Source organism: Dipodomys ordii, unplaced genomic scaffold, assembly GCF_000151885.1.
Source record: "Dipodomys ordii isolate 6190 unplaced genomic scaffold, Dord_2.0 Scaffold45, whole genome shotgun sequence".
Classification (NCBI taxonomy): Eukaryota; Metazoa; Chordata; class Mammalia; order Rodentia; family Heteromyidae; genus Dipodomys; species Dipodomys ordii.
In genome coordinates, this window is record NW_012267261.1 from 10,655,135 (window position 1) to 10,682,246 (window position 27,112).

The 27,112-nt window shown below is 46.9% G+C and overlaps 1 protein-coding gene across 1 annotated transcript in view; it reads left to right on the forward strand.

Annotated features, from left to right (window-relative positions):
* Positions 1-27,112, forward strand: part of Adcy5 (adenylate cyclase 5) — a 144,367-nt gene that overhangs the window by 3,218 nt on the left and 114,037 nt on the right. The window contains exons 6-10 of the mRNA XM_013019326.1: positions 5-669; positions 2,421-2,434; positions 4,796-4,818; positions 24,576-24,596; positions 26,297-26,329. Coding sequence (XP_012874780.1) covers positions 5-669; positions 2,421-2,434; positions 4,796-4,818; positions 24,576-24,596; positions 26,297-26,329 — 756 coding nt within the window. The remainder of the gene's footprint in view (positions 1-4; positions 670-2,420; positions 2,435-4,795; positions 4,819-24,575; positions 24,597-26,296; positions 26,330-27,112) is intronic.

The window sequence follows — 27,112 nt, forward strand, 5'->3', positions numbered from 1 at the left end:
CAAGGGCCGCGCGGCCGACGAGCTGGAGGCCGGCGCCGCCGTCGAGGGCGGCGAAGGGTCCAGGGATGGCGGCAATTCGGCAGGCTCAGGCTCGGGGCCCGGCGCAGTGCTGTCGCTGGGTGCCTGCTGCCTGGCCATACTGCAGGTGTTCCGTTCCAAGAAGTTCCCGTCGGACAAGCTGGAGAGGCTGTATCAGCGCTACTTCTTCCGCCTGAACCAGAGCAGCCTCACCATGCTCATGGCCGTGCTGGTGCTCGTGTGCCTGGTCATGCTGGCCTTCCACGCGGCGCGGCCTCCACTCCAGTTGCCCTACCTGGCCGTGCTGGCAGCCGCCGTGGGTGTGATCCTCATCATGGCCGTGCTCTGCAACCGCGCGGCCTTCCACCAGGACCACATGGGCTTGGCCTGCTATGCGCTCATCGCCGTGGTGCTGGCCGTCCAGGTGGTGGGCCTGTTGCTGCCCCAACCGCGCAGCGCCTCGGAGGGCATCTGGTGGACGGTGTTCTTCATCTACACCATCTACACGCTGCTGCCTGTGCGCATGCGGGCTGCGGTGCTCAGCGGGGTGCTGCTGTCTGCTCTCCACCTGGCCATCGCCCTACACACCAATGCCCAGGACCAGTTTCTGCTCAAGCAGGTAGGGGCCCAGATGGCCACTGGGACTGGATTGTGGGGGTGGACAGGGGGAGGCACCTGACTCCACAGAAGGAGAGCCCACTTGACACCTAGCATCTTGTTTATAAAACAATGGTCTTGTGTTATTTGTAATGTTCCTGGCTGGGTAGATGATAAATTCAAAACCCGTCATCATTGCCCTGAATCAGTAAGGAAGGAGAAAGTGAGAGAAAATTACATGAGGGAAGTCCCCATCTCTCCCTGAGTTTCTGTCCCTGTATACAGAGGCTAGTCATAAAAGTGGCTGAATTCTCTAGTGGCCCCCCTATACTGAGCGTCGCTGTAGGTTTTCTGTTAGCCTACACCTGGATAGAGGGTTTGGGGTAGCATCCCCGGGACATCTTGTGACCAGTCTGAAGGAGGAGATGATAGCCCTACTACTTATCTGAGGCCAGGGATTTGGCAGTTAGAGAGATTCTTGAACTTGACAGAGGATCAACAAGTTTGGTTGGCTCAAGTGCCTGAAGTTTCTGTGAACTAAGGTGGGAAAGAGCACTGAGAAGTGTGTGTCACAGTCCCCTTTCTGGTTTGAACAGAACAGCTGGTGGGGAGAACATTAGCCCTTTCAATAGGTGCTCCCGGTTGTTGACTGAGGGTAGAGGTTTTTTAATCCCTGCTAGGACTTGAGTGAGCCTTGACCTGTAAAATGTAAAACTTCTGCCTAGGTAACAGGCAATTCCAGTCTTCTGGAAGAGATTCCTGCTAGCCATTATGGCGGTAGGGTGAAAAAGCCCCTCTGACATCCACACTTTCCCTTAATATTCTGTTTCTGTACCACTGAACGTGGTTGTTTGCATGCTCTTCCCTTGGAGAGTCAAGTGGGACACTGGTAAGTGACTTCAGACCCCTCTGCATACTCCTACCTATCTCCTGTCATCTGCTTCTTTTCTTCCTTACAGGGGCCCATTGCTATTATTTTCTTCCTCCTCCCTATTTCTACCTTCTTCCTCAGACTTTGATCTTTTGAATACTGAACTCTTTTGGGGTATTCTCTGGTTTCTTAGACACATAACTTTCCTATAGGAATATCACTGGTATGAGCTACAGAGCACTGGGCTCTTGCTGAACTGTAGGGTGCTCTCTGGCAGGGAAGACGGGAGAGATTATGCCACCTCTCTGGGCTATGGCCCATGAGTTCTGTTTCTGGAGGAGAGAGTTGATGTTCCCTAACATCCTCAGTTCCCAGACTCACCTACTGCAAGGAACCATCTGGTCTTCCACATTGGCTTCTCCTATGTGAGCAACAGTGGAATCAGATCCATAGACTGAAGCACTTTTTTTTTTCCTCCAGTGTCCTTTGGTTTTCCAGATTTAGTGTAGTCTCCTTTGCAGAGGTTCCCAAGTATGTTTCTTCTTCTCCATGCTCTCCTGTAAGTTTTCTTGCATAATGAAGAATACTTAGTAGCAATTTAATGAGTGCTTGCCAGTTGGATTGGGATCCAATTAGTAGAGCAGGTGGAGTTCTTAGGTGGTGTTAGAAGTTTTCCTGAGAGGCTGGGAAAGTGGCTCAGTGGTAAGGTGCTTCCCTAGCATGCATGAAGGCCTAGGTTGGATTCCTCAGTACCACAATAACAGAAAAAGCTGCTGTGGCTCAAATAGTAGAGTGCTAGCCTTGAGCAAAAGAAGTTCAGGGACAGTGTCCAGGCCCTGAGTTCAAGCCTCAGGACTGGCAAGACGAAAAAGTTTTCCTGATCTAGGATCCGAAGGAAATAAAATTCCTTAGAGATCAGCTTTGACCAAGAGAGAAATCTTTTGGGAGGTGGTGTTTAAAAAGTTACTCCTACGGAGTGCTTAAAAAGGTTGCAATTCTCAACCTAAAGACCCATGCTTTCTGATGGGTGTTAATATATCTGAGTTGTGTTCCTGCCTTTGGTAAGTATAGTTTTCTATAGGCAGAATAACATGCCATTTACATGGAGCAGTGGGGATTTACAGGAGAGTTCAAGATGCTTTCTGAGCCAGACTTATAGGACATGAAGCCTGATTACAGCCCTAGGTTATCCTGGATGTATGATCTGAAAAAATTGGGACCAGATCTCAGAAACAGGGTGCTGAAGCTGGAGCAGCCCCACCTCAGTGTGAAAATGCCAATGCAATGTATGTCTGACAGACTTCCCTCCTGGCTCCAGGCAAACCCCTTTCCTTTTCTCTTTCTACCCCCATCAGGTTCCACCCCAGGTTTCTTTGCCCACTGTGGTCTTTAGACTGTAACTTAGCTGCAGAATTTTGGGTGGATTTTTACTTAACTTTTCTTGATCTGAGTATAGCAGAGTTTGTTATGAGTGGTCTAAGACAAGGGAATGCAAACATTCTTTCTATTTGGCTTCAGAGAAAACTGTATCTTTTTTGTTTGTACTTGATTTACCTTTCTGATTATGCATGCCATAAAATTTGTTTTTCTTGAGCAAACTATGCTGGATTGCAGGCAAATATTAGTGGAACAGTCCGGCATTAAACTCTGCCTCAGGTTACCTCAGTGTATAAGTGTTTGGGGGTGACTTGGGTTAGAGGCTTACTTATTCTTCTTTGATGAAGACACCTGTCCAGGGAAAGAGGTAACGTTGAACCATTTCTAGTGTTGGGGTTTAAAAACTCCCTCTCCATAGTACCTCAAACATATAATAGGCCCTTGATAAACTATCTGTGCATTTCTTCACTTCTCCTGCAAGGCTGTCCCTCTCAACTCTGTATCCCAGGGCCTCAACATCATCTGACTGGAGCATTTTATTCTTCCCCAGCCCTTTGGTGCTTGGGCTCTGTCCTTGGCTTCAGCAGAAGTAGCATTTTAACTTTCTTTTATTTTATTTTTCTTTTTGGAACCAGTATGGGAGCTGTCATTCTCCCACCTGAGCCATTCCTCTGGTCTGGTTTTTTGATGGTTATTGGAGATGAATTCTCATAAGTTTTTCTATGCAGGCTGGCTTTAAAATGTGATCGTCCAAGGCTCAGGCTTCTTAAGTAGCTAGAGCTACTGACTGACAGCTGGCTAGCATTTGATTTCTTAGGAGGTTGATTTTTACTCAAGAGACAAAAGGCAAAGTGTGGTGGCCCTTGTGGGCCCTTCTCTGTAGCTCTTCCCTTCCCCTAGGAATCTGTCCTATCTCACTTCTGTCAATTCTCTCTCTCTGCCTGCACCTTTCCTTTCTTATTTCCTTTTTCTGCCATTCCCATCTGGATCTCTGTTCTGTCAGTCCATCTCTCCTTTCCTTGTTCTTCCTGTTTGTTCTGCTTTTCCTTCTCTTGCTCCCCATACCTGGCCTCTCAGCCTTCTCTGTACCCTTGTCCCGCTGTTGTCTCCTCATCTCTTACAAGGATACAGTAGGAGCGTCACAGGGGTGTTTTTTTCCCTTTTCCTTTGCCTGTTAGAAGTCCCTCTGCTACACCCATACCATAAATAACACTCGAGCATCTGCCAAACACATTCCTCACTTGTGTTAATAGGCTGCAATGATGCTGGAGCCTGTTTCCACGGCAACCTCATTTTTGTTTGACTGTATCCCACTCTGCTTCATAAAGCCTCTGTGAGCACTCACACACAAACAAGCAGGCTCCCACAACTAGTACCCATGCTTAGCAGTTAAAGATTATTTTGGAGACCATGTCTTTAAATCATGTGGTGGTGAAGTGGTCATTTGATCTCAAGGAGATTGTCACCTCCTCCATCCAGTAATACCCTAGGACATGATAATGCATAGAAGAGCTCTTTGAAAAATAGACAGTTCTGTTCAAATGTGGGGTAATATTTTTACTCAACCACATTAAACATGCCTCTCTGGCTTCCGGAGGGGAGGATTCCGATTCCATCTAGGTCTCTGGGAGCTTGCTGTGAGGGATGGCCCCTCCCTAGTCTATCTTCTTTCAGCTCTTTACCTCCTTCTTCCGTCCCATCCCTTTGGGAGAAGCACAGTAATTTCCTGCATTTCTTCTTATGTGCCTGTTTGAACCCACAACTGTCACAGTTGTTCCAGCAATCAGAATGGCACTGGCACTGTGTGGGTGCTGTTCTGTGACTGAGCACGTGTGAGTGTCTGTTGAGTAGAGGCAAAGGATGGATGGGGGTAGGGATGTGGTCTGGGAATCAAGCTCTGTCGCTGCCCAGGGATAGGAGCATGTGTGTGAGCATGCACTCATTTTAGTCCGTCTGTCTGGGAGCAGTTTGGCCCTAGTGAAGGGAATGGCTGGCAAGCTGTTGTGTTAACTTTGAAAGATTCACAAGCAAACTTGTCCCATTTGTTCTTGGCTGGTAGCTGGTTTCCTGTGGCTGCCTTTCTGATTTGATTGCCCCTTTTACCTTGACCTCTAGCTCCTCCAGGATGTACCCCGGGTTGCACTCCCTCCCCTTTCCATGGTAACACTGCGGCTGGGTTTGAGTAGTCAGCTCCTCTGACCCTGAGGAATTCGCTCTTCTTTACTGATGCCCACCTGCTCAGCAGCCCAGTGAGCCCCACTGAAGAGCTGCATCCTTGCTCTGGAACCTGGCCCATAGGCCTTCTTGTAGGTCGCTGTGGTTGCCCCAGGTGCACTGCTGGCTTGTGGAGGAAGAGAGCTTCACAACAAAGGCCATGCATTGTCTGCCACCAATTACTTTTCTATCACCTGCATTCTGCCGAGGAGAAATCAGGCTACAAGTAAACTGCAGTGGCAGCAGCAGGCTAGATTGGAGATTGGCTTTGAATTTGGAACAGAGGAGGGTCTGCTGGCCTTGCCTCTAGGCTAATTGTATTAGCCAGTTGAATTTGCTAATTGTCTTTGATTATATTGCTCCCTCTCCAGGCAGCTGGAGATGAGGCTTGGAAGGGAACAGAGTGGCCCCTGGTAAAGGTTTGAGTGGGGCTTCTGGATAGGGGGTCATCTGTTAGATATCAGGAGAGTCCTGATTCATGTAGAGAGGACCTCAGGAATGATGGAGACCCAGCCAAGGAACAGCATGCACAGCCATGTTATTTATAAGAATGTACATTGTTGATAACTTAGTTCAAGTTTGATCTGTAAATGAGAGCATGAGGTCTGTATACTATAGAACACAGAACAGCATGTTCATGTTTGTTCATGGAGAGAACACATGATGTATTAAACCTCAGCATAGCAACCTTCCCAGCTTCACATAAGCATTTTAAAAATCAGAGCGAAAGGTTTGGATACAAGCTTTCCTCTTCAGACAGACAGGCCTCAGCCATGAGTCCCTGTGTCAGAGATTGCAGATTGGCTGCAGAATATGGCTGTGATCTGGGCTTGGGCCAGATCATCTTTTCTAGTGAGATGTATGAATTGATGGAACTACCACCGTGGTCCTAGCCAAAGGTGGAAGTGGGAATGGAGCAGGGGTCCTCAGGAGGGAGCCTTCCTTGGTTGTCTCTGCCAGTGACTTGCTGTCCGTGCTACCTCAGCTAAATTAATTTGTCTTACGATGGGTCCAGCATGTCATTGTTTAACTTCTCAGGAGCAGAGCCTGCGTTGGGAATGGAAAGTTTGCTCTGGGAACCACAACATGCCTGCCCCTATAAATCCTTCAGGTACAGTTATATAAGTGATATTCTAGCATATTCTTTTCTGTCATCCATGCAGATGGGACTAGCTGGCTTGTGGAAAGCTCTCTCTCTCTTTCTCTGTGTAATATATACATTTCCCCATCAAGACAATATAGTAATGTAGGTAATTAAGAAAATTAATTCTTTTCTTGCTGAAGAAAATCCTTAGCAAGAAAATCTTGTTACAACCTTGTGAACAAGATCTAGGGGTTTCTAGTTAACTGAAAATGAGCAAGGTAAACCTGTGTTTTGGGTTTTTTTTTACTGTTAGAAAAAGTGGACAGGAATCTTGGTCCTATTTAAAGGCAGATCCAGTTCACAGATTGAAAACTCATCTGAAATATGACATTTGATTCTAAAATTCACTAGTTCAGTTAGAGGGCTAGAAACTTTGAGTTCTGAGAGAACGTTTGTTAGAACAAGATACTAAGCGGGGAGAAGAGTGGACTATAACAGACAGTAAGCTAGGCAAGGTCTTACTTCTGGGATCTCTTTTGTAGGACATCCTGTAAGAAGGGTTGACTTAGTTTTGGTTACTTCCAAGGGCAAATGGATAGAGAAGGTGGACAGATTTCAGCTCTAGGTAGGAAATCCTTTTCTAGCCATTGAGGATAGATGCTCTCTGTCCGTGAATGTGTTTAAGTAGAGACCAGACCGCTGTCTGCCAAGCTTATTGAGGAGGAAATTGCCTGTGTGGGCCAGTGAATCCTTGAATCCTAACCTTGGCTTATCATAATCCCTAAGGAACTTCTTTAAAAAAATGCAGATTTCTAGGTCCCACTGGAAAGTGCAGCTTTCAAAAGTCCAGGCTGGGGTTCAGGAATGGATTTTTTTTTCAGTTTTTTATACTGGGGTCCTTGAGCATGCTAAGCATCTGTATAGCCACTGAGCCACACACCCCAGCCTGAATCTACTTTTTTAAACAGCTTAAATCTTGGATTTGAAGCTCTTCCACTGGTTTTGATGAGCAACTAACTCTTAGGATTGGGGACAAGATGAGTACTTAGGTCACACTCTACCCTGGGAGATGGTGGTTCAATGTCTGGTAACAGATGGCTGCCTCTTAAAGGCCTCTGAGGTATCTTCTCACCATACTCTTCTCAGAGTTTTAGTCCGCTTTCATCACCAATGCAAAATCCTGAGGTAGCTATCTTTATAAAGAAAAGAAGTTAATGTACAATTTTGGTTCAAGAACACAGCACTTAGAGTGGTTCTGTTTTGGTAAAGGTAGCAATGGCAGAAGCCTAGTGTATACCCAAGTAGCCAGGGCAGAGAAAGCTGGGGATGTAGCCAAACTCAGGCTTTTATAACAACCTTCTTGAGGAAACTACCAAGAAGTTGCAGAAGAACTCTTAAAAAAAATTTTTTTTGGTTGGTCCTGGGGCTTGAGCTCTGGGCCTGGGTACTGTCCCTCAGCTCTTCAGCTCAAGGCTGGCACTCTACCACTTGAGCCACAGTGCCACTTCTGGTTTTCTGGAGATAAGAGTCTTATGGAGGGGCTAGGAAGGTGGCTTAGTGGTAGAGTGTTTGCCTTGCATGCATGAAGTCCTGGGTTCGGTTCCTCAGCACCACATAAGCAGAAAAAGCTGCAAGTGGCACTGTGGCTCAAGTGGTAGAGCACTAGCCTTCAGCTGAAGAGCTGAGGGACAGCGCCCAGGCCGAGTTCAGGCCCCACAACTGGCCAGAAAAAAAAAAAGTCTCATGGACTTTCCTGCCCAGGCTGGCTTTGAACTGCAATCCTCAATCCTCAGATCTCATCCTTCTGAGTAGTTAGGATTACAGGTGTGAGCCACCGGTGCCTGGCGCAGAAAATTTCTTAAGAGATCACAGAAGATATATCTCACACCCACAATAACCTCAGGACCTACCATTAGGTCTCGCCTGCCGGTAGTACAACTTTGGAGATCAAGCCTTTAATCATGATAGACCAATGAGGGATATAAATCACCTTCATCACCCTCAGCCCCTGTTTAAAGAAGCAAGATTTCTGCATCCCTGTAGAGCAAGACTCACTGAGTGGTGGTGTCCAGGTTGTGGAAGGGTCTGGATGGTGGCAACAGTGAAACAGGATGGGCAAGGTACTCAGCCCTGGACGCCCATTCTGTATTCATACATACCTCCTGCACCCTTCCTGTTGCCGCTTCCCTTCAGTGGCAACACAATCTGCTTTGAGATCCCAATCTGTTTGGATGAAGGGGAGTAGTAGGAAAAACCTAGGTTTGCCTCTTGGTCCACTCATTTCTCTGGTGAATGGCTTTGAAAAGCATTGAGGCTATTCTAGGAATAGCAGGTATAGACAGTGGAAGAGGAGGTCAGAAGTGCAGCATCAGGGCAGGAGATTGGGAGGAACTAGGGAACTAGGAGATGGTTTGAAGGAGGGAAAACAGGACTTTGAGAAAGCCACCAGAGTTTGGAGCTGTGAGTATGATGAGGGGAAAGAGTTGGACGTGGGGGCAGGGATGCCTCTGGGAACAATGGGATGATATAGTCACAAGAGAAGGGGAGGCAAACAAAGCATAAGGACACAGTTGAGGCTTTGTTCTTTAGGCCATGTGTCAGGATGAAATTATAATAACTCTCCTTCCCCTCCCAACTACCTCTTGCTGGGGGTGGGGTGGGGGTTTATGAGCTGCTGCTTTTTGTTCTGAGCTCCTGACTGACATTGCTTTTTCAAGGTCACTTCAGCCCCCCCACGCGCTGGGGCCCCGGGCTTTACCACAGAGTTTACTGATATTTCTCTGTGCTTTTGGAAGGGGTACAGAGGGCTCCGGGGCCTCATGTTCCAATGCACTCAGCACATAGTAGGTACTTAGTGAAGATTTGAATGAACAAACGAATGAATGGTGGAGTGGGTGGATGCGTGCACGCAGGCTCTAGGCTGTGCTGAAGTGCTAGACCAACACCTCCACAAAAGGAAGCCACGCAGCTCGGCTTGGAAGCTTATTTTGGTGGGTTGTAATCCCAAACTCTGAGCAGGGCTTCCAAAATCCTCCTGCTGCAGTTTAAAATGCGTGCCTTAGAAACAGACAGAGCTATCGCTGGCACTGCTGGTACTATATCACTTTACAGATTTGGAAACTATTGTAAAGTCATTCTTTCCACTTTCTCTCCATTCATTCTTATGACCATCCACTATTTAGTGCCTACTGTATACCAGGCACTATGTTAGGCCCAAGAGCTGCAGAGATAGTTAAGACTGGGTCTGGTCCTAGCTCCTCTGAGATTCTCCCAGTAAGTGTGTTCCTGGGAGGGCCCTTAATCAATGTTTCACAGATACACATATGGTCTGTGTCAGATAAATTTAAGAAATGCAGCTGGCCTTCTGTATCTGCAGGTTTTGCATCTGTGGATTCAACTGCAGATTGAAATCATTTGAAAAAGACTGTGTTTGTACTGGTTGTGTGCAGATTTCTTTTTTTGTCACTATTTGCTAATGTCACAACTACTTACCCACAACTTAACATTGTATTATGAAATGTAAGTAATCTATGGGTTATTTAGTACATGGTAGATATGCCTAGGTTATATGCAAGTACTACATTCTTTTATGTAGGGACTATAGAATTTGCAAATTTTGGTATCTGAGGGGGGGTGGGGCTTGGAACTGATCACCCAAGTATACCATGGGACTAATGCTCTGCGTTAGACAGAATTCTTAGACTTCAAAACTTTTTTTTTAGACTTCAAAACTTTTTTTTAGACTTCAAAACTTTTAATATGTTCGTGTGCATAAAAAGTTTCTGAGAGAAGAGACCGGTTTTTTAAAGGCACATCCTAGAATGAGGTCATTTGTATAGTACTTCAGTGCTTTCTGGAATTGCCCCATGGTCCAGCCCCTGCCTCTGGGGTAGCCCTGCCCAGAGGCACCAAGACAAGGGGGTTTGTTTGGCAGCTTTCTTCTCTCAGAAAGGAGATTGCCCAAGCAGTGTTGGCTGGCTGCCTGTTTTCAACTCTCATTCTCCATCTGGGTCAGAAATGAGATCCTTTTATAAAATAAAGTGATAGAGCTGAAAGGTATCAGGGAGATACCTCCATCTAGCTTCAGTTTCTTTTGGGGTTTTTAGCTGGCATTAGATACTGGAACAGTTGGGCATTTGCATAATGACCATTTGGGGATGTAAGCTCCATTGAATGTCTTTCTAGAACTTTTGTTTCAGGCACTTTTGTGGCTTACCCTGGAGAAGTAGCGATGCGCTACTCCAAAGCATCCTTTTTGTCTGTTTGTTCTTTTATCCCATCCCCACTCTCCAAAAGGAGGAAACTCATAAAGAATATTGATAATAAGCAATGTGCATGTACTGAGTTACTACACACTAAGAATGAGCGAATGTCCTACATGTACAACCTCGTTTAATCTTAGAATCAACTTTATGAGGAAGACACTTGTCCTAAGCACATCATTGCAGAATCTAGGAGGAAAAGGTAAGTAATTTCCCCCAAGCAATGTAAGAGATGGGTGGGTTTCCTCCTGTATTCCTGGTGTTGTACCTTTGATTCTTCCTGGCTAGTTTCCTAGCTCTTAGCACCTGTGGCTCTTCTCTAGCCTTGGGTCTAGGGGCCTGCTAGTAGGCAGGGCAGTTCTCTGACCAAAGGCTGCTGGGTGCTGGGGGTTGGGTATTCCAGCTATCTTGCCCTAGTGGCTCGGGGAGTCTAGTTCTAGAGTTTGTGTCCTACCCTGTCTACCAGACTTCTGTGGAAGAATTAAGCTCTAGCTGTCCAGAGTGGCAATGGGCTCGACACTTCCCTCCTCTTCTTACTGTTCTTCCTCTTGGCTCTCTTCCCTTCTTCGTCTTAATTCACCAGCTTCCTTCTAGTGTATCCTGGGGTCACTTCCCAGATAGACCACCAACACTTGAACCCTTGTCTTGTAGTCCTTTCTAATGTGAATCCAAATAGAGAATGGAGAAGCCAGAAGAACCCAGGTTTGATTTAAACCCTCGGGAGTGGGAAGTTCCTTACATGTCAGGTGCAGAACTTGTGGTAGGTTGTAAAACCCTGAGCCTACCTGGGCCTTCCTTGCCTATTTGATACCATGTTTGTCATTGGTATATTGCTTGTGAAGTAGAGAAATATGATGTGAAACTTAAAGAAACTTTATTTTTGAAACAACATGTTATTTTTTGAATTGTTATTTTAAAAATTGTATAGCTTTATGAGCCCTTTCTGGTTGGCAGTCTGACTTGTCTACAGATTTCTAAACTACGTTTACAAGATGGAGATAATTCTGTGACCTTAGCTAATTTCTTAGGATGAGAAATGAGGAGTTTTGATTTGGAGCATTTTTGTTGTGATGTAGGTCAGAAAGCAACTCTATGCTGACTGAAGGGCCTGCTAGCTTCTTGGCCAAGCTGTGACATTGCTTGGTGGAGGACTCAGCCATCAGTCATTCTTCTCCTTGAGTCTGCAGGAGACTTACTAGCTAAAGTGGTGCTTCCTGTACACTTTTTTCAATGCATGTTGGCCTGCTTATTCTTATGGACTGTCCCAGACCACTATGTGTAGACAGGTAAAGCTCACTGTGGTTCAGATTAGTGCTTACTTACTGAGCTTCTCTGTGTAGTGTGGCTGGGGATATGTTTCTAAATGAGTGAGACATAGTCCTTGCTAGAGAAGACTCTACCATGTATTAATGGAAGGACGTAGGCCAACTATGACCTGTGGGATCAGTTGCTCTTATGGTCCTGTAGGTGGGACCATTTATATAGAACTTTCTAGAGATAAGATTGGAACATATCAGAACTTGAGACCTGGACTGGACCAGTGAGTTTAGTCTCTTTTGATGGCTCAACCATGTCTGTATTTAATTAGCATTTTTTTAGGTAGCAGAGGAGTTCAGTGTATGTTCTCAGTTGCTTCTCAGAACAGCTCTGCGGAAGCGATGGTTAGGATGGGTGCAAACCTGGAGTTCTGGAGACGGCCCTGAACCCTGGCCAAGTCACCTTCCTTTTTATCAGTCAGGTTTCTCTCCTGTATGTTGACAATCTGATGTCCTCACTGGCAGGATCTGTTGCCAGTTAGCCATGAGGTTAGTATATCTGAGGGCATTCTGTAAGCAGGCATGTCACACTCCTGTGTGGCTGAGGTCTTTCTTTGGAGAGGAGGAAACAGAGGTTTGGGAGAGATTAAGTGACCACACTGTTAGTTAGTTGGCTTAGGAGTCACTGTGTACACATTCAGTTCTTAGACTCTAAACCCAAGGGTTTTTTTTCACAGTTGGGCCAAGCACTGAGTCTGCCTGAAATGCCTTTTGAAGCTGTAGAAGGCACAGCTGCTCTCAGGCAGCAGTCTTGCTCGGTTTTGGAACTTGTGGTTTTTATTTGTAATGCCTTCTTTTTCCTCATAGTGTCTGGCACAGATGGGCATTAAATGAGTTGTCATTTCCTAGGCTGCAGTGATGCGGTGCTGAAGTGTGCAGGGGCCACCTGGAATCCACTGCTTACCTGTGGAGGGCTTCTGAGTAGTTTTAAGGACGATGAGTAGGACTGAGACTCAGAAGAGAGGTCAGAAGTAAGAGTTGGATTGCTTAGCTCAGAGACAATGTTGCCTCATTGCTATTCTTCTGGTGCCATAGGTGGACAAGAGAGAGAGGGGAAGAGCCTGTCAGGTGTGTATTTGGAACACTACCTGGTACTGCCCTGGGGTCAGACTGGAGATCTCACTGAAAAATAGCATCTCATAGATACATGGTTTAGTGCTTACTATGGTATTTAAAGGCTACCTTTAAAACTTAGCTACTCAGAACACAAAAAAGTACCCCCAATATGCTTATAGCTCTGATTCGAATGCATTTCTGTACTTGGTAGTCTTTTAAAGAAAACTAGAGGGAAAAATGATAGTCTTTGGCTGAATGGACTTTCAAGATTTGACTTCCCCACTTTCTTTTTGGGGATGGGAAAGCTATTTGTTCACTTCACATGCCCTAGTCCCTAGTCTTCCTCTAGCCAAGTCCTTTTTCCTGTAAGCATTTCACCATGCTACATGGACAGGATCCATCACTCCCCTGCCTGACTCTGGCTAGATAGTGCCAGCTGGGAAGTGCCTTGGCTCCGATATCTCAGCCAAGAGGCTGCATGCAGAGGCAGAGGAGGGAGAGCAGAGTAGGCTGCCTTTGCAACATCTGACCTGTGGAACTTAATTGTAAACATCCTTTTATGCTTTTTTTTGTTTTTGTTTTTTGGCATTACTGGGGTTTGAACCTCTAGGCCTCCTGTTTGCTAGGCATTGTTCGACCACTTGACTGATTCCACCTTTTGTTGTTGGTTATTTTCAAAGTAGGGTCTTATTTTAGGACTGTTTATGCTTCCTGCGTCCCTAGGATGTCAGGCACAGGCCACTAGGCTCAGCAATTGGTTGAGGCAGAGTATTATAAACTCTATCTCCCAAGTAGCTAAGGGCTTTTCTTCTACCTCCCTAATGCTGGAGATTGAACCCAGAGCCTTGTGCATGTTATTTAAGGGCTCTAACACTGAATTCTACCCGTCAGCCGTGGTTTGTCATTTTATCTTGGTGAGTTTACTTATCTGTCTTTCTACTTAATCATTGGCTCTCTGAAGGCAGGCACCTTGTCTGTTCAGGTGCCTAAGGTGTTTATTGACTATCATTGGCTTTCAGCTCCTCCACTTTCCTAGCACTGGAGGAAGAAGAAAAAAAAGTTTATACTCTCAGGTTCCCCAAAGAGTTCTGACTTTGGCAGAGGGGACTTCCTCATAGTGCTCCCTCTCTGGATTGGCATCTCCTCTACCAGGGCACACCTCCTCCATACTTGGGCCCACTGTACAGGAGATGTCAGGCACGGCTGTGTGGCACCCATTTGCCTATCTCTCTTCCCCCCCCCCCGCATCCATTGCCACATATCTCTTTTCCTCTTTGTAGCTGGGAGCTAGGAGATCCTTAAAGACTCCACAGGAGACAAGTTCCTAAATATACTGTCAAGACCACTATTATGAACAAGGATCACTACTCAGATTTTAAAAAGCGTTCTTCATTCCTGTTAAATCATTCTCATGAAGTAGTCATTCCCACAGTGCATTGCAAATTTTCTGACAGCATTTTCATGTATACAGTGTGTGTTTCTGTTTCCATTTTTCACTGTGAAATGCCCCAGGCTGAAATATAGGCTTTCTGTGTAGGTTAACCTCAGGCAACACACCAGAATGTAAGATGTCAGAAAGGAAGGCCCATCTAGGACTTTCCGCGTAATCCCAATGGCTAGGCTGAACTGAGGTGACCTGAGCGTTAGTGTTATTTATTTATTTCTAGTGCTAGGAATTGAACCCAGGCCTTGAGCGTGCTTAAGCACACACTCTGACACTAAGCTACTCTCCCATTGGGCATTGTGTAAGGCTTCTGCGGATTGTAATATGCACCATGCTTGAAGACTAGTGCCCCGAGCCACCCCCCACCCTTGTCAGCAGAAGGGTCATGTGGATGGTGCCGAGCCTGATTTATGACTACATTGAAAGGCAAGTTGTTTATATCTAAGGGGTTTATTGTGGTGATTCAGTAAAGAGTGATAGCCACTAAAAATGATTGCAGACATGTAATAGGGGAAGAAAACTTGTTTGGTGGTTGCTGTATAAAATCTTGTCAGGCAGGAGTGTGGTTTCTTATATTTATGTTGCTCTTATCACCAGCAATTAACCCCAGATGTGGTTCAATAAATGGCTTAGTGCAGTGCTATAATAACTGCAAGAATATTGTAGAAAATGACTGCTGGATGGTGCTCAGCAGACCAGCAAACTTTACTCAGAATTCCTGTCTGTTAGATACAGGCAGAGGTTCATTGGTTAGTATTTTCTCTTCCCTTCTTTCTTTTGTAAGTGACATTCCCCTTTAGAGTGGGGAGAGGTCACAAACACCTGGACTCACCAGCCTTGACTGTACTCAGTTTTTGTCTTTCTCCCTTGGAGTATAGCCTACCCATGTCTGGAGTAGGTGCTCATTAAATGTCTGTTGGATGCGTGAATATATTTGCTCAAGGTTACATAGCAGATAGATAGCAATGTTAGCCCAGCACTATTATTTTTCTTTCAGCTCTACACTTTGTAGAAAGCAAGCGATGCTATGGTTGGTACCTCCCCATAAGTATCTGTTATCAATGTGAATTGCAGACTTAAGAAAGTAAAGGCAGGTAATGCTTAGGGTGAGGAAGAAATGGGTGGATACTTGAAAAGAGTCCTTCCAGTCCACTGCTCTTTTCTGGCACATTTGTATCAGGACATGTAGGATATGACTGCTGTGGTCTCTGTGCCCTGGAAGCCTAGAGAGACAGATGACACTGCCCATGTAAGGGCTGAGGAGACTGGAATGTGCCTGCCATGTGGAGTGGGGCCTGTCAACCATCCCTGTCCTCAGGTTAAGTGTTCTACCAAGGGCCACATATAGATTGCAATGTGGTCTTCCTTTGGGAAAGGGTTATATGGGGAGAGTTAATTTTGGAATTTGCTTTACATTTATTTTTAAAGTGGAATATTTCTCCAGCATTGGTGACAGTGGCCTAGAAAAGCCAATTAGTCACCATCTGACGTCCTCCTGAGTGGGGTGTTACCACCCTGTTCCTGCCTCACCTGCCATTGGTGGGTGACTTCACTTCTCCTAGGCCTTGGGGAATCACACCTGCAGATAGTCTGTTAGTTTTCTGCTGAGATTGAGTGGTAGTGTCATCCTCCATCTCTATCCTGGGGACCTTTGGGTGTGTGGGCAGCCCACCAGAGGATGTGATGGCCTTTCCCTGCTGAAGCAAGGTCTGGGAGCCTGTGTTTCTGCAGCTTAGTTTATGTGCTTTTGCGATAGGGTTTTATTGTTTTGAAATAGAGTTTTACTATTTTCCTCAGGCTGGATGGAAACTCCTGGACTCAAGTTACCTTCTTGCCTCAGTTTTCTGAGTAGTTGGAACTACCGTTGTACCACTAAGAACTGAAGAATAGACTTGATTTCTTTTAAGGGAAAGACATCCTAAAAGCTATGGAATGTCCAGCCCTGAGTTTCCTGGAGTGGAGAGAGGGTCTTTGCATGAATTCCACCGGGCATCACTAAAGAGTGAGAGAAAGGGCAAAGCCCCTACCCACACCTCTTGACAGAGATGGGTCTTGGAATGATGCATAACACATTCATTCATATCCCTGCTACACCCCTGAAACTCTGGGACCATGCCCCCATCCCAACTCGGGGTTGGGGATGGGGCAGTTCCAAGACAGAATACATAAAATTTTTCAAAAGTTGAGAAGCTTGAGTCAGCTACCCAGGTGGGATGTGCCCCCCCAACAGTATATATTTGTCCTATGTCCTACAACTTGCTCTCCCCCCCCACATCCTACCTCTACCCATCATGGGTATGAATCACCAGGTGATATTAGAGGAAAGTGTCTTTCTCTTTTCTTAGTTAAAATGGGATGTTCTCTGTGTTCATGTAGACTCTGATTCAAGGTCCCTGTCATGGAGCAGCCTTAGAGAAGCTTCCTGATTAGCAGGTAGGAGCTGGGAAGATGAGCTGGGGTGCCACTGAGAAGAGATGAGGAAACTTACTTTGCCTTCCGTTCTGAGGAAAGGAAGGCTTGTGATCCCAGAGGAAGGCTGAATGAAGCTACTCACTGTGGGAGGGGTCCCTTGTAGATTTGGAAGTATCTCAGTAGCTTGCCTAGCATGAAACAGGCCATGGCATCCAAGGGTCTTGGGGAGAGCAGCTCTGTTCTTTTCCATGTATCAGCCTTATCACTGTCCTGATGAGCCCTGCTGGGCTTTGGGCATTGGGAGGAAAGAGGAGACTTTGCCATCCCCTTGGGGAGTGTATATTTGGATGGAAATCTCCCTATCAGAGACACTGAGCCTAAAGATAGGACAGTATTGCCAAGTCCTACCATTTGTCACACATTTACCATATGCCAGGCAGTGTGGCAAGCACTTATTATAATTTATTTGGACCAACCTCCCCTCCCACCTAAAAAAAAGGTAGATGCTGTGGTTTCTTCCAAAGCTCATGGGCTGGAAACAGTCTCCAGTGCCATAATGTCCTATGTGCCTAGGTGAGGAGTTGAGGTTATTAAAGGGCTCTGGATTAATCTTTTTCTCCCTAGAGTGGGTTCCAGATAAAAGGATGTGTTCGTTTTCCTTTTCTTTCCAAGCCTATAGAACCATGAGCCACGTATGCTTCTGCTCATCATAAGTCTGTGGCATTCCTGATAGCCTCACAAAACAAACAAGACAGTGGATGTATTTTTCTGTCAGATAAGATCATTTTGTAGACAAGGAAAAGGAGGCTGAGAGAAAGTGATACAGTTAGAAAGTGACACAGTGGGGTTGTAGTGTTCATATTCCTAGCTAGTGCTGTAGTGGCACTCTAATCTGTGTGTGCAAGAATCCCCCAACAATTCTATTTAAAAATTCCATTTCTGGGCCTCTTGTTGAAGGGTGATCTACTAAGTATAAGTAGAGCTCAGGTGACTGCATCTTAAATAGGATTTTCCAGAAACTAGAGGCAAGTGCCCTGGGGCCTTTTGGTGTCCTAACCGGGAGGAGAAAAAAATTGAGGATGTCATGATCCCCTTTCTAGGTGATGAGAGTGCCAGGCTCTTCTGCAGAGATAGGTTTCTGTGTGGATTTCACTAGCAGGCAGGCTTAGGAAAGGTGACGTGTGATCGTTAGATTGTGGATAGGAGGGAGGTTTTTTGTTTTTTGTTTTGTTTTGTTTTTTTAACTGAACCTGTGCCTGGTGATCCTCAGGGGACAGACTGCAAGCAAAGTATGGTGTATGAATTAGCCGATGTTGAGAGATGAGAAGTAGCTTGGTAGCAGAGCCTAGGTCAATAGCCAGGGAGAGAAGGCAGAGACTTCAATTTTGATACTATAATGCATGACTTAAGGTACAGCCGTGCTGACAAGAAGACTCAGCTTTTCCATGTGCATAACAACCCTCAGATGGTCTTAAAAGTTTTTGCATGAGGAACAAATAAGGAAGTGCTATGGGAATGAAGGTATACAGACCTGGGGAGATAGAGCCATGTGGCCAGACAGAGCATGGTTCTCTTATTTTTTTTTCTAGTTATATAATCTTTTTTATGAGTCTCTGTCTATCCTTCTCCCGGTCAGTGTTTCTCCATCTGCTTGTGCCTAGTTTGTCCCCAAACAAAATTCATCATCCCTTTATTTTTGTTAATATCAGTTCTCTGTTTGCATGAGTACTGGCATTCAACATTTGTTGGAGTAAATTATATAACAACTATCTGTTGTATGTTAGGCACCCGAACTTTGCTCTCAATATTCAACCAGTACACAGCGCCTTCCGTAAATGAGTTTCTCCCTGTGGCCCTGTATGTTTTCATTCTAGCATCGTCATCACTATTTGCAGAGACCATGTTGAGATATGGCAGCTTAAGTAGCTTGGCCCATGTCCATACAATGAACTAGGCAGCCTGCACTGGAGTCTGGGCTCTGCCTTCTAACTACTACTAGCAGAAAAAGTCTAGTAGGGAAAGGGGCACATATTCCCCTTGGGCACAGCATAATACATGTGTTTCAGCAACAGAGACAAAGCATGCTGGTTATGCCAGGGAGGAAATGGTGTAGCTTGTCTGGTTTAAGGAGGAAGTCAGAGGTTTCCCCAGAGAAATGTTCAGTGAGCTGGCTTGGAGGATGAGTGAAGCATTCAGTAACAGAGATGTGGGAAGGGCAGTCTGGGCACAGAGAACAGCAGGAACAAATGCAGGGAGATAAGAAACCACTCTACTGCTTGGGAGGTTGGGAGAAGCCCAGTGCAAAGGTGAGACTGGTTCATGGGAGGGACCAAGCTGTGAGGAGTCTGGGTTTGGGAGGCAGTGGAGGTCTCTAGGAGACCTGTTTTAAGAGAGTGAATGCACATGATTGTGTTGTACTGAGAAATGTGGCTCTTTGTAAGTGTGCTTATTGGTTAACAGAGGCAGAGCCTGAAAGTGTTCATAGGAAGTTGGCAGGTCAGGATCTTCAGACAGAGGAAGACACTGGGGCACAAGTACCAGCCCATTAGCTTCCTTCTGTCTTCTCTACCAAAGGCCAAACCCTTACCTGGGGTCCCCTAAGCAGGAAATTGTCTCAAGCCTCTGGTTATCTAGGTCTCCTTTCCTCCCAAGGGCACCAGGGAGTACCCCAAGGGCTTTTCTTGCTCTTTTGGGTGGGTTTTAAATACCCCATCTCAGAGTCTTCTCACAGGAGAGCTCTGCCTTCATGCAGGTGTTAGGCACTTAAAGATTCAGCCTCCTAGATCCTCCTTTCTCTGGAATTGGAATCAGAGGACTTGGTGACTAGGATTAGCTAGCCTTCAAGGACCTGTTCTTCTGTGGGACCCTGGTCCAGATACCCTGCCCCTGCAGCTCCTAGTCCTCTCATAGGTACTCAGCCTCCACGTGTGCTGACCCTTCTCAGGAACTTCTGCTGGGGCTCCATGGTGGTCACTGCTGCATTCCCATCCCTACAGGGTGTCTCTCTGGAAAAGTTCTATATCCTTTCTGGCCCTCAGTTTTTCCTCTGGAAAGTGGAGGTCAACAGTCATTCTCCCCGAGGATGGTGTAGAGCACTAGTTGTGGTCTGAGCAGAGTGCTCTGCACAGGACAGACAAGGGGATAGCCCTCAGCAACGACTCGTGGTCTGTCTGTCTTCACTGCAGTGGTTTTGCACTTTAAGGCCCCAGACATGGCAGGACACTCAGTGCTTCTCTTAACTGCTTGTGTATTTGGATGTCTGTACACAGGTAGAAGAGCTTCCATTACCTCAAGAAGAAAGTAGAGTAGAACAAGGGCTGCATCCTGGATCAGACCATGGACTTGCTCCTCCTTTGGCTCTGCCCTTATTCTGATTGCCAAAACCACCAAGTGATTAGGAGTGAGATCAGCTGTGAGCTGGGAGAGGCGTTGTCCTGGGCCAGTGTAGACTGGGGAGTAGGCTTTGCCAGTCCCCTCTGAATTCGAGGGATAACTGCTGCTGAGATCAACTGGGTGACCAGCGTTCCCAAGGATTAGTCTAGAGAGGCTGATAACCTGTTGATGATTTTCTTTTCTTCTCTTTCATTCTCTCTTCTTCCCTCCCTCCCTCCCTCCTTCCCTCTCTCCCTCCCTCTCTTCTTTCTTTCTTTCTCCCTCCTTCTCTCCCTCCCCTCTTCCTTCCTTCCTTCCTTCCTTCCTTCCTTCCTTCCTTCCTTCCTTCCTTCCTTTCTTCCTTCCCCCCCTCTCTTTCTCCCTTCCTCCCTCTCTCTTTCTCCACTTACAGGCCAGCAGAGGCCTTGGTGCTTAAGAGAGCTTCAAGCCGTGAAGCCTGTGAAGCAGAGGCCTTTCTTTGTCAGCTTAGTCACCCATGGGATCTGCTAGGGTCCGTGATAGCTATGACCATGGGACAGGTTTCTTGTTCCAAAGTGAATGCTTAGGTAGGGCAGGACCTATGCCTGGGGTGTGCGATTGTAATGATATCCAGAACATTCTTCTGCCTGCTTGGACCATTGGGGATGGACCCAGGGCTAGCCAACTGAGTAGACAGTTGGAAGCCTGCTGAGAAGTGGCCTGCCGCCTTCCTGCCTGTTCATTACTTTGTGTGCACCCTCCCCTTTTCTTTAGCATTCTATTCCCCTGTTCTTCTGAGAGGGCCCCTCTCATCAAAGCTGCATTTGGTTGCCTGGGGAGGGGCTATACCAGCACTAGAAACCACAGCAGACCCTGGCCCCAGCTGGCTGTTGGAGGCGGTCTTGAGATGGACCTTTATTTTCTTTTTGGCTAAATTAACATTTGGCATTTCAGGGTACTGGCCCCACGCCCGGCTGCCTGGCCTTCTGCCTGTCAGCTCCTTTGAGGCTATTTTTGCCATTTACTTATTTATTAACTATTATTGCTCCCCAGGACAGATGGGCACACACACTGACATTCGTGTGTGTGTGTGTGTGTGTGTGTGTGTACACACACATTCATACACATACTCTTCAAACCTAGAGCACATTGCAAATACCAGCCTGCATCACCAGGATGAGCTTGGGCTGGAGAAGGGAGAGATGATCCAAAACCTAGGCATTCTGAGTCAGGCTGGTGGAAGAGCTATAGGGGTGACAGGAAGCAGGGATCTCCCCAGAAATGCCCCCATCCTCAAGGCATCTTCTGTCCCTTTTCTCCCACCTTCAGGGTGGTCAGCCCTGGGAAGGGGAGAAGGGTAGGAGGATTGTGGCTCCTACATTGTCCATTTCTTCAGAGAAGTCAGCAGGGGACCTGGGAGCCACAAGACGCCTGTTAGAACTTTAGGAGAGCACCCCTCCTCTTGGGAAGCCCTGAAACCCACTTCTCTGACATATTTTACAAGCTCCCATTTCCAGAGGAGGAAACTTTGGCTTCTGCCTTCAGAGCACTCTTGGCCTGGTATGGAAAACCCTAGCTTTTGCTCATGAGATGTGCCACGCTCAATGTGTCTCACTCTTTAAAGGCTGTCAGGAAGCATACACCTGAGCAAAGAGACAGCATGCACAGGTCCTGACCACTGATTTTATATCTGATGCCAGCTCTTGGTCTACATAGACCTGTGATCCTTGCCTGTGTAGGGCACCGTGTGTGTGTGAGCAGGGGTATGCAGAGTAGTCTTTTGGGCTCTGCAGATCCTTATCTTAGGGCAGCTCATCTGTTCTAGGGCTGGGGCCTCCCATGTGCCCTCCACATGGAAGGTGCATGATACTAGTACTCTCCAGGGCAAGCATGGGGGTTCACTGAGCGCAAGCACTCTCCAAGGCAAACAGGAGGGACTTGGAGACCTTGGGCCATGGCTGCCTGAGGTCTTTCATGGACCTTGGCCTGTGTGTATGAGAAACAGGAAGGCAGTGAGAGAGGCTACTGTGTTGAAGTTGTGGGAAACTGTGTTGGTGGTTACCCAGGACAAGTGGCAACCAAGCCTGAGTTCTGGGGTGACTATTCTTTCCCATTCAGTTGTCAGCCTTCTCTTTCTTCTTAAAGGATGTACTGTCTGCTCTCCTCTTCCCTGAAGATCCTCCTGTGCTTCAAGTAGACCCTGCACTCATGGGACTGGATACTGGAACAGAGGGATTGCTAGTTACTGGGCACTGTCTGTAGGACCTTCTTCCTTGGTGCTCAGTGACAGGCCTTCTTGGAATGGTATGGGGAAAATCCTTGAGGGTGGGAGATTATCCTTTCCATCAGACTGCAAGTTTACTGAGTGCTGGAGTTTCACCTTCTATCAGACTAGGAGGTTCTGAAGAGGAGCATCATGACTCCTTCATTGGATTGGGAGTTCACTAAGGGCAGTCAGGGACTAAACACTTGTCCCTGACACTTTGAAAACTCTGAGATGAGTCCTTTGTCGGCCTGAGCTGCCAGAGGATGGAACTATGTTTGTTCTTCCCTCCCTTCAGGATTCAGTTTCTGTATAAGGTGTTCAGTCCTTGTACTTGATCAGCTGGGAAAGAGGCTGTGGGATGTTGGCATCAACTTGGTTCGATTGAGAAATGTCTCAAGAGATTACTAGGATACACCCTCTGGGTGTCCCTTAGTTGTTTGCAGAGCACATTAACCAACACTGACCAATCCTGAACGTGGCTGGTACAATCCCATAGACTGAGGGCTCAAATAGAATAAGAATAAAGAAGATAAAGGAGAAAGCAGGCTAGTACAGGTATTTTTTTTTCTGTCTGTGCCCTGTATACAATGTTGTGATCTGTTCATGTCTCCTGTCATGGTGAACTGAAACTCATGAACTCAAGTAAATTCTTCCACCTTTAAATGGTTTCTGTCTGGCATTTTCTCACAGTGACAAAAAGTCTGACTAGCACAAGGCCTCATAATGTAGCTTGGGACCTGAGAAGGGAGGAAACTTCCCACCTTGCACTGGGAAGAAAGAACCACTAATTTTATCTCCTCTGCACTTCCCTCCACTTCCCTTTCTCCTTAAGGGTGGAGTAGGGATGGGTTTTATAGCCAGAGTCAGGATATCATAAACGTGATAGCCCATCTAGCAGTTGGGGCTGTGCCAAGTGGGGATGTGGTGAGTCAGTATGAGGATGGCTGCGGGATGGCAAACAGTCACAGGTGGCAGAGGGGAATACCAAGCCAAGTTACAGGGTGGTGCTACTGCTTCTTGCTGGGCTCAGAATCAAAGCCTGAGGTCTTCTGCACCATTATCTCCCCTCAGGGGAGTCTCATCTCCTTTTCCCGATGTGCCTCCATACAGAGTTCATGGGGACAATCCTCAGCTCTGCATGTCCTGATTGAAATTCCTACGAGGCTATGATATTCCTCTGCCTTTGTCTCCCCTGCTCAAGAAAAGACCATCCCACCGACTTGTGTGCCTATTCCTTCTCAAGAATAACCATAATCCTTGGATTTTGTGGTGCCCTTGGTTCTAAGGGCTCCTGGTGGCATGAATAGGGGTGAAGATAAAGAAGAAAGCCTGCTACTAGTGAGCCTGGCCTGCAGGCTCTTGACCTATAGTCTGGGAAGAGGTAAGTCTTGACCATCAGGGCTGGGTGTGGGGATTTGCAGCCCACCAGTCTTGAGCTCAGGTTACTGCTCCAGTCCTGCATTTGGCAGGTGCAGGTGTAGTGGCAGGTGCTTAGGCTTCATAGTGGGGCAGCTCTGGGTTTGCTGTCTTCTCTGCCACCTACCTACATATAATTTGTGGGTGTATATAACCATAACTGTCTAACCCTCAGTGTCTTCATGTAGCAGTTAGGGCTGTTGTTGTGCACCCCATGTGGCTATTGTGAGAATCAATGCACCAATCTGTGTGAAATGCTCCAACCTTTCCATTTGCTCCTGAAAATACCACAGGAAGGTCAAGGGAAGCCCACTAAATGCCTGGCTCCTATGGACACCATGCTAACCTTCATTTTTTCCATGGGCCTATGTAGTTCAGCTTGTGACTGCTTTAACTGCTCATCCAAATCTGATGAGCATTTGGTACTACTTTGCTGAGAGAAGAGAGAAAAAGCTGGCAGCAGGAGCTGGGCAGTGCCCTTCAAAGGCCCCTCTCTGCCGGGGAAGAAGCTGGCAATCCCAATGCCCACACAGTTTTCAGCCTCCAATGAAGACTGCATTATTATGAGCTAATGTCTGTGCTGTCCCCGGAGTGACCAGGGAAGAAACATCGGGTAATGTGATTACTAAAGCAGTAATAATAACAACAACACACCCACAGTTATGGAGAAGGCCATGAGGGACATGCTGGCCCTCAGCCAGGGCTGTGGTTAGTGCCCCAGGGATGATGGTGGCACTTGGAAGCAGCAGATTTCAGGCTCAACTCCCTCTCTTATAGTCCTTCACCAGTAAATAAAAAGCCTACAGGACAAATCATTAAGTCCTTTTCGCTATGGCAGGGCAGCGAGGTCTGATACAATGTGGTCTTTCACCCATCTAGGAGTAGGCGGAGGAGATCTCTGAAAGGGAAGCAGTGGGCTCCATGTTTTCTGTGTGGTCCCTTCCTCTGGTCTTCACTCATCCTTTTAGATTTTATTCCTCCCAGAACTTATCCATTTGCTTTAGAGTGGTGATTTGAGCCAGGAAGCAGAGAGCAACTAACCTGTGTGATTATTATAGAGCACTAGCTAAGGACCATCTGAGTTTGAATCTTGATGATGTCATTCACAAACTCAGTGACCTTGGGAAAGTTATCTAACATCTCTGGATTTCAGCTTTCTCATAGGAAGTAGAGATAATAAAATAGCCTAAGTTGTAGTGTTGTTAAACATGTTTATAATAACAGTTATGACATGTAGTAAGCTCTCTGAGAGCTTCCTCTTTTATAGTTATTATTTAACACATAGAGTAGTACTTATAATGATTCCCATTCTTAGGGTTTGTTGTGTGTTGAATTGTCTTCCCAGAAAGATGCTGAAGTCCTTACCCACAGTACCAGTGACCATATTTGGGAATAAGATCTTTGTGGATGATTAGGGCAGGCCCTAATTCACAGTGACCGGGGCCCATATAAAAAGGGGAGATTTGCACATAGAGACAAACACAGAGGGAAGATGAACTGAAGACATAGTGAAAATGTGCAAACCAGGAAGGTCTGGGGCTGCTGGAAGCTAGGCAGGAGAGTGGGAACAGATTCTCTACCTGGCTCTCACAAAGAACCCACTCTGCTGACATTTTGATGATAGACATCTGGCCTCCAGAACTGAGGTTTCTGTTGTTTGAACTTTCCTGCTTGTGGCATTTTTTTATGATGTGGGGGTATGGTTTAGCGCTCCTGCTTCATGCCTTGAGCCACCTGCTGATTATGCCAGGGGACAGAAGACTGCGGCCTGCTGCTGGTCTTCGACTGGCCTTGAGCCTCTGCATGTGCCTCAGATGGTTTCCAGCCTTTGTCCTCACAAATGAATAGAAATGGCCATTTACAGAGCTGAAAGTGGAGATTATGCCCTCCTCCCACCAGCATTCCTACCCCTGGCCTCTGTCTCTTAGAGTACTTCTTGCCCCACCTCTACTGCCAGCCGGAGGGAGTGGAGACAAAAGGGAGAGTAAACTCTGGAGAGGGCAAACTATAGAGGGTTTGAGCCTGAACCTATCTGCCTCTCTTCTCACCTACATCCTGGAGCTTTGCCTGAGATCTCTTAGCCTCCATGTCTGGGGTGTGTCTGTGTGTGAATATGAGGATAGAGAGAGCATGTCCCTTATTAAGTTCCTGTGGCCTTGTGACCATGACTCATAAACTTACAATCAGGCTGTGCTGGACAGAGGAGACCTATCTGTCCCCAGGGTGGGTGATGCGCTCCCATTGTAGCAGCAGCCAAGGCCCTCCACAGCGCACCTTGGCAGCCTGCCTCAGCCAGCTCCCTCCAAAGAACGGGTTGTTCAGTGTCACTTGAGGGTACAGCTGTGCCACAGCATCTCTGTAGCGGACACAGCAATGAGGAAGGTGTAACCCTTGCCCTTAGGGAGCTTGTTCGTTGTGTGTGTTGAGAGAGTGGGAGGTATTTAGGGCAAGTACAGTTTACTCTCAATTCAAGGCAGAATACTAGAAGGAGAGGCAGGGCTGGGGAGAGAGCCTTTGAGGTGGGCTGGACAGAGACAGCGCCTCATGGAGGAAATGGTACTGGAGACGGCTCTGCAACACTGGCATGGCAGGTGAGGAATAGTGGGCTTAAGGGCTGGGAAACTAGAGGGTACAGAGTGCATCTGGTACTCTGACTCTTCTGTAGTACAGCACCTCCCTGGGAGAGGTAGGAGATGAGATGGGAGGCATCAGACTTCATGACTGCTCTTAGATGCATACGTGTGAAGTATAGCTGTACAGGGATCCACTGAAGTACATGGCATGCAGGCATGCATGGTGCTGCCTGTACTCTGGAAAGGTCAGTTGGACAAAGGATGTGGATGGGAGGCACTGCCCCGAGAGTCCTAGAAGAAGCTGTTGCAATATGAGAGAGAAGGTCAGGGTGAAGACCAGAGGTTGCTTTTAGAAGAGTAACAGTATTTGGCAGTTGGGGAAGAGGACGTGAGAGATGGGCTTGAGTGTGGGAACAGTGCTCTGTTTTGAGGGACGTGGCAGGCGCTGCCTGTGGGACCATGTGAAGGGAAGGGGCTTCGGCCACTATAGAAGCCTCTCGGGAGCAAGGAGCTTGGGATCATCATGGGGCAAAGGCATGTGAGTCCTCTCCAGGCACCAGGTAAATCTGTCAGAGTTTCTCTGGTAAATAACCAGTTGGATTTATATGGATGTGTGGAAAGAGATGCATTATGAAGGATTGGCTGTCCAGCTGTGGAAACTAAAGACACCCTCCACCCTCCACCCCTCTCCCCCTCTGTATCCTGGAGAAACAAGAAAGCCAGTGTTATAGTTCCAGCCCAACCCAAGGCATGAAAACCAGAGAAACCAGTGGCATAAGTCTTAGTCCAAGTTCAAAAGCCCCAGCACCGAAGGTTGATGATATAAAGCCCAGAGTAATTCCAGAGGCCTGAGAT